The 7424-nt window shown below is 45.4% G+C and overlaps 1 protein-coding gene across 2 annotated transcripts in view; it reads left to right on the forward strand.

Annotated features, from left to right (window-relative positions):
- The window catches only part of MICALL2 (MICAL like 2), a 62820-nt gene extending 56421 nt beyond the window's left edge, over nucleotides 1-6399 (forward strand). For both annotated transcript variants that reach the window (XM_083153082.1, XM_083153083.1), the window contains exons 16-18: nucleotides 73-187; nucleotides 2998-3047; nucleotides 4841-6399. In XM_083153082.1, coding sequence (XP_083009208.1) covers nucleotides 73-187; nucleotides 2998-3047; nucleotides 4841-4941 — 266 coding nt within the window. In that variant the 3' untranslated portion in view covers nucleotides 4942-6399. The remainder of the gene's footprint in view (nucleotides 1-72; nucleotides 188-2997; nucleotides 3048-4840) is intronic.
- Nucleotides 6400-7424: the final 1025 nt, after the last annotated feature.

The raw sequence follows: 7424 nt of genomic DNA on the forward strand, positions 1-7424 counted from the left end.
GAGCGTTTCTGGGGATATTCTGGACCCAAAGTAGATTGCTAACGCTTCAATTTATTTGATGTCATTTTATAGAGCATCTAAAATCAAATTGGGACAAGAACAGAGAAAAACAACTACTGGATAAATATATACTTATTGTCAATGACCGCAGTGAGATTATTGAATGCTTGGATGAAGACCGACTACGGTAAGAAGTTCCCAAAATTATTTTGTTTTCCCCCAGGTTTTTTTGGATTTTTAAATCCAACTCCATTTTCTGGCAGTGTCTTCATGATGTACTGGTGTATGGTCATAGACAAGGCTACAGTGTAAGCAGGCAAAGGCAGAACGCACTCCAGAAGGAGTAGTGCATGAACCTAGTTACTTGCACTTATATACAAATACTTAGGCGGTATAACTTACAGGATACACATAGGGGCTGATTTATGCATCACATGCACTGATCCGAATTGGCCCCTGCCCTTATGGTCGGGGTTTGTACGTGCACATTTCTGCGCATGTGCAAACCCCAACTGCGAACTGTTTCAGCGATTTCCGCACTCGCCGGGCCGTTCACAGCAGGTGGCGGCGCATGGCCATGGGAACACCCAGGGGGCGTCACATGACGCCAGCCGCCCGCCCTTTCTTTGTCCCAGTGCCTGCTTCCTCAGAGAGTATAATGGTATCTAAGTAAGCCGCCATTATGTCAGTGCTAGAAGAGCTGGCGATTCATACAAAATCCAATTTGAGCTTAAGGCTCAAGGTTTATTTATTACCAGTTATTTATATAGCGCATATATTAGCCTACCAGTATATTTTTGGATTATGGCAGGAAACCAGAGTACCCAAAGGAAACCCATGCAATCATGGGAGAATATACAAACTCCACACAGTTAGCGCCATGGTGGGAATCAAACCCATGACCTCAGTGCTGTGAGGCAGTAACACTAACCATTACACAGAATAATTCAGCTGGGTTTTATTTACTAAACTTGTAAACGTCTTAGGGCCTATTACAGATTTTGTCCAAAACCAGCGGTTCTCAAAACTCTAGTTAGTTCCCCCCAGGTCGTGTTTGAGGGTTTCTCTCTGTGAAAGCAGGTGGGATAATTACTGACCCAGCAAAATAGATTAACTCACCTGGGTATGAAATCCACAAAGCATGACCTGTAATCAGCCTCCCACAGAAAGAATGTAACTGGGCACACCTGTACTTGAGGACTGAAGCGGAGAACCACTGCCCTAAACAATAGGAGGATTCTTTATTACAGTACTTACGTTACACAATGCAATTCAGTAAGTGTATGGTTGTGGGAGAAAATGCTCTGTTCCTGGACGTCCCTGGTAATGTAGGATTGCCATCACCTGTGGTGAAACACCTTTCTTATCAATTATCTAGCTCACCACAGGTGATAGCAATCATACATTACCAGGGAAGTCCAGGAACAGAGCATTTTCTCCCTGAAGGAGAGGGTTGGGTAGGCCACCCTGGTGGTGGTTCAGTGTACATTTTGTACCTACAGTAAATGCATTGCTGGTTAATGCGCCCCTAACCCTCCCTAACTTAGTTCTCTTACCCCTTCTAATACCGCTTTTCCTCCAAAATCCCAGGTCACGCAAGGGATTTTTGACCCAGTCTCCTACCCATGTCCCTTTTTCCACTGCCCTGTTTTCCCAGGCGCCCATCAGTGTACGGGGACTGGCAGGCATGTGACCGTCATTGTGCGAGGTGGGCAGTGTGCAGGTACTGGTGGGTGGCCAGTCAGCGCAAGGCATCTGTGCAATGGCCAGCCACCCCTGCCCAGCTCATTACTTGGAAAAGATCTGCTAAAAACCCTGCTAGTGACCAGGGTAAAAATCTTGGGACACTTTACCCCATATTTGCATCGCTGAGAATGCTCAGCAGGTCGCTACATGTGTAGGGCCCATTAGCCTCTACCACCTCTGATGTGAGGCAATTCCACTTGTCCACTACCCTTTCTGTGAAGTAATTTTCCAGATTTCCTCTGAACCTCCCTCCAGTTTCAGTGCATGCCCATGTGTTGTAGTACTTTGTTTCCCTCCTGGACCTTGGTAAAAACCCTTGGTGTATGTAAAAGTTTCTATCATGCCCCCCCTTTCCCTTCTCTGCTCTAAACTATACATATTAAGATCTTTAGTCTTTCCGGGTAAGTTTTTTGTATTGTAGGCCATACACCATTTTAGTGGCCCTTCTTTGTGTAGTGTGTAATGTATTTATATACTTCTGGAGATTATGGCCTCCAGAACTGAAAACAATACTCTAGATGAGGTCGTACCAATGATCTATACAGTGGCATTATTACTTCTTTCTTTCTACTGTTGATACCTCTCCCTATGCAACCAAGCATCTGACTTGCTTTCTTCATTGCTTTGTTACATTGCCTACCTGCCTTTAAGTCCCCTAAAATAGTGACTGCTAGTTCCATTTCCTCCTCATTGGTTTTCCATATAGTGCTATTAATACTGATATTTAGCTTTTTTTTTGGGGGGGGGGTATTAGACTGTAGCTGTCGTGTTCTAGCCTATTCCTCTAGTCTACCTAGGACGGTCATCTACCATTTGTTTCACCCCCTCCTATTGCATCTACTAGTGCATACTTTTGTGTCATCTGCAAAAAGGCATAGTTTCCCTTTTGATATAATTTGCAATTTCGCCAACAAACACCTTAAAAAGCACTGGTCCAAGTACAGATCCTTGGGGTATTCCACTGGCAACCTTGCCCTCCTGTGAATGCACTCCATAGTGGTCCCTGTTTTCTATCCTGCAACCCACTTCTTCCATTAAGCATCTTGGACTCCACACTCTTGAGTTTATTTAGCAGTCTGTGAGGTGGGACAGTGTCAAAAGCCTTACTAAAGTCTAGATAACTACATGGACAGCCCTCCTTCATCAATCGTTTTAGTCACCCAGTCAAAAACGTCTGTGTCATCTTCATTTGAAATAACAGGAAGTAGAATTTCCTGATGTGATGTGAAACCTTCCCTGTTTATATTCTAGGGAAAAGGAAGAGGATGAAGTCATGGCAAATATGATAAAAAAGCATTCAGGTAAGTCATATTTACCTTTTATCAGCTAACTGGACCATTCAGGGCTTGCATATTACAGGCACAATATATAAGGATTCCACTGTGTGCGTAGGTGCGAAATTTCAGTTTTGGCCTGATTGTGCTGTTATATATAACTGATGTAATACCTACTTATACAGATGGAACCACTCTCATTGATGGCATCGAATCGCCAGCCCAGCCTCCGCCATCTGCCGCCGGCCATAGGAAGGGCTGCACGCGCCCTGTTCTGACAGAGCTCCCAGTCTTTCCCCGTTGCGGGTCCTCGCCGCACCCCCCCCCCCCTTTACACCACCGAGCCGCTGATTGGCTGGGACACGCGTGCGTGTGAGAAGCTTGCGCATCCCAGTCTAATGGAGTCCCTCTCAGCCCGGGCTCGCCAGCGGTGACATTCTGGCGAGCGCTGAGGCTAAATGACAGTGGCTTCATCTGTAAATTAGGTACTTATGTATTATCTGGGCTCCCATGTTAAATGCACCCCATTTTTTCATACCCCTACTATCCAACTACGCATGGAGTTGATTTTATATAATGTGGCGAGCGCAGCGAGCCACCGTGCCCGAAGCGTGGTGAGCGCACGCGGTCTCATAAGAAAAACGGGAGCCCAGATATTACATAAGTACCGTAAATTACTCTATACCCTACCATATAGCAGCTTGTTTGCCCATAAAATCATTGTACATCGTCTAGGATTTGGGCAGATTGCAATATCTTTCAAAGTTCAACTATATGAACAATAGTAATTTCCTCGGAGATGGATCTGTACAATCCCAGTCCCAACTAACTGGTTCCAAAAGATCTACAGTTTCTAGATAGACAGTAAGGTCGACATGATAAGGCTCAACACAAAACATTTTTGATGGGGTTAAAATTAGGGTTTTTTTCTACAATTTTTTTTGTTTTTGTTGTTACCGGCTTGTTCTTGCTTCACCATCCATTTCGGCATAAAGGAAGAATATAATTGTGTGTCAAGCGTAGCAAGGCACCAAAGCGATCCTTACGAGTGTACGCGTTACACTAATGGGGGTCCATGTCAACAGTTATCAACATTGACACCCAAAAAAATGAAAAACGCATGATAACCTTTTGGGGTCAACCTATTGAGGGCGAGATATACTAAAGGGAAAATGCGGTAAAACCCCCGTTTTACCGCATTTTCCTATGTACTAAAACCCGTTTGCAGCAATATCGCAGGGCAGGGTAAGCCTATGGGCTTCTTTTCACCGCCCGCAGCGTTGCCGCAACCCCCCCGCCTCGCCGACCCCCCCTTTCCCCCCTCCCTTGGGCTTACCTTCTTGCAGGTCCTCCTGGACCCCGGAAGGTAAGCCCTTCCTCCCCCTAGCAACGCAGCCGGACGTCCTTCCGGCTGCAGGAGGGAGGAGGAAGCGCCGGGGACAGCTTGCTTAGCTGTCCCCGGCGTGAAAGCAGCAGAAGCGGGCTGGGAGGTGATGGAGACCCCTCGCAGACCACAGTAAGGTATCGCGGGGGGGCTCCGTCACCGCATCGCAATGCCAGCCGCATATGTTAGTACATATGCGGCGGCATCGTGGCGGGGGGCGCGAAGGGTGGCGATGTACTTTAATACATCCCGCCCTGACTATGTAGACACGGTCTATCTAATAATCCACACCCAACCAGCATTCTTTTATTGCACAGAAATAAAGTTTCTATATTTTGCAAAAATGTTTACATTTCCTTTTGTTTCCTTTCTATGTGGAATTGTTCCTGTGTTGTATTTTTTTCTTCTGTGACATCTGAGCCTTTTCTGCTTATAGATTCCAAGCAGAAGCAGCCAAGTCCGGAGCCGAGCCCGAAGAGAAGATCCAGATTGAGCTTTTCCGGCTGGTTAAAGCCTAAAGACAAAAACAAAACTTAAAGCGATTGCTTGCACACAGTTACTGACGTGGATGAAACAGTTTTGCCTCACACGTGACCTTTTGTGGAAACACTGGATCAGCGTTCACAATACAATATGTGCTCAACCACTCCCCGTCCTTGTCAGCATTGTCCTGGCTGCAGGGCAAACTGTAGGAAGATTAGTGCAACCAGCAGCTCCCCGCGCCCCTGGTGGACACTGCCAGTATGACAACACTACAACCTTTTATATTTTTACACTGATCCTAAATTGCAGCAGATTGTACCTTTTACAGTGCAACCATTTAACTTAATGGCTGAAATGAACGTACTGAAGTTGCAAAACCATTGAGGTAGGGAATTTATCAGCCTCTGGCACTAACGTTTTTTCAGTGCCGGGATGTATTATTAACAAATACTTCCTTGAATTAGTCACAGATATAATTTCTCTGAAATTCCCATTCTACATGAAATGCTTTCCGGCCTAATAGGATTACTTCCTTCTGCCAACTGGTTGTTTGATGTGCCAATCATACAAACAGGGGCAGATGTATCAAATCTAGGAGATAAATAAACAGAGCGAAACTATCAACCAATCAGCTCCTGTCATTTTTGAAACCTCTCGCCACTGCTAAAAAGTACCAACCAACCAGCTCCTAGCTGTTCTTTTTCAAACACAGCCTGTAACATGGCAGATAGGAGCTGATTGGCTGGTTGTTTATCACTCTTTAAGCATCTGTCCCTGTGTTTGTAAAATGACAGGAGCTGATTGATTGGTACTTTTTGTCCACTGTAATTGACGCCAAAGTTTGATACATCTCCCTTTCAGTGTGATGCAGGGTTACGATTACATACATCACCGTGCCCTGCACATCGGCTTTTGCGATCATCCAGCTGCAGCTGGAAACAGGAGCTGGAATGTCTGCTTGCCGGCACCCGTTAGCATGTGCACTAGAATGCCGGACACTGTATAACTAATTTTCACACAGAACAGAGAATCTCTGAACAAAGTGACACTGAGGTCTGTGACTGCTGGCCCAGGAAAGCAAAGCATTCGGTCTCCTTAACTTATGTCTCAGGAGTTTGTCACGTATGTGCACAGAGCCAAATCCCTACTGAACGTGATGCAACGTTTTCTATTGTCTGGGGCCCAGCCCAGCACACTGGGGAAAGTTTTGCACAGACTGCTGCTTAAATGCCTTCAGTACTTAATCAGCGAATGTGATGTCACGGTTTTTCCTGTTGTTTTGTTCGTATAGGGAAACAAAATGTGATGCTCTGAGTTATGGGCACTTCTATAAAGATAATTCTGTGTGAGTTTCTATATTCTGTAACAAGTCGTTTTGTCGCGTGCATATATTGTGTAATGTTGCGTGGATTGTTTGCTTAGTCTTTTATTCTGTTCAGTGCCCATAGCTTAACTTTTAACATGTTGTAAATTGAAAATAAGCTTTTTATTTAATAAATGATAAAAAAAATATTTTGGATTATAGTTTTGTAGTCCTATTACGGTTTGTCATACACCTATTACACCAAATCAATAACTCGGGTTATTGCCCAGTCAAGTGCTTGGTGTAAATGGGGTAATAAAAAATAAATAACCCAAGTCCTGTTACCTGGCAACTCATTACAGGAAATGTTCTGGGTTGAACACGGATGAGTCCCGGGTTCAGGGGCAGTGTAAATGAGTAAACCTGGGTCATATGACCCGGAACCTGTGTACACCAGTAGGGGAGCCAATACACCAGTGGGGGCACATACAGCCTCCGCTGTACTATGCAGACAGCAGCAGAACCGGGGAGGAGATGAATGATGCCTGTGTTCATTTATCTCACAGATGGAGGCTGGGGGTAGTCCAGCAGCTTTCCCGGGTGCTGGGCTTGCCTCCAATGTGTCGGTTGGCGTTGTGGGGGTCCTGGTTGGTGGATTTTCTGACGCATCTCCAAGCACCGACTCTGGTCCCGCCTCCACCAACTTCACTCACTGCATACTGGTGTAAAAGGGGTCAAATGCTGGGTCGCACCCTGGTTGGAGCCGGGTTCAAAAACCCAGGTGCAACCTGGTGTTTTGGTGTAAAAGGAGTGTGACTAGGCCGCCATTCACCTGCTGCTTAATGCCACAGTCCGGAGTGTCTATTACAGAATCACTTTATTGCCAAGTATATCAATGTACAGCATACATAATACACAAGGAATTTGTTTCCGACAACCACTGCTACTTGTGCATTGAAAGGTTGGGACCTACTGTAAAGGTGTGTGCAGTAGGTCAGCAATTTTGTCCTAAAATCACTCCGCAACCATATTGCTCAGTAACCATATTGCCCAGTGTACCGCTTTCATCGGTGACCAGTGATTTTGTCTTTAAAATAATAATATATTTTTTTACCTCATTTTCTCTAGAAATCGCTAGTGCACAGTGCAGCAGCGTCCAGTGATTTTTAGCCATAATCGAAGGGGAATGCTCCAGTGACCATTAAGGGCTGGCTGCGGGAGCTTGCTCCTTGCA

This window comes from Crinia signifera, chromosome 7 (assembly GCF_055691185.1).
Source record: "Crinia signifera chromosome 7, ASM5569118v1, whole genome shotgun sequence".
Classification (NCBI taxonomy): domain Eukaryota; kingdom Metazoa; phylum Chordata; class Amphibia; order Anura; family Myobatrachidae; genus Crinia; species Crinia signifera.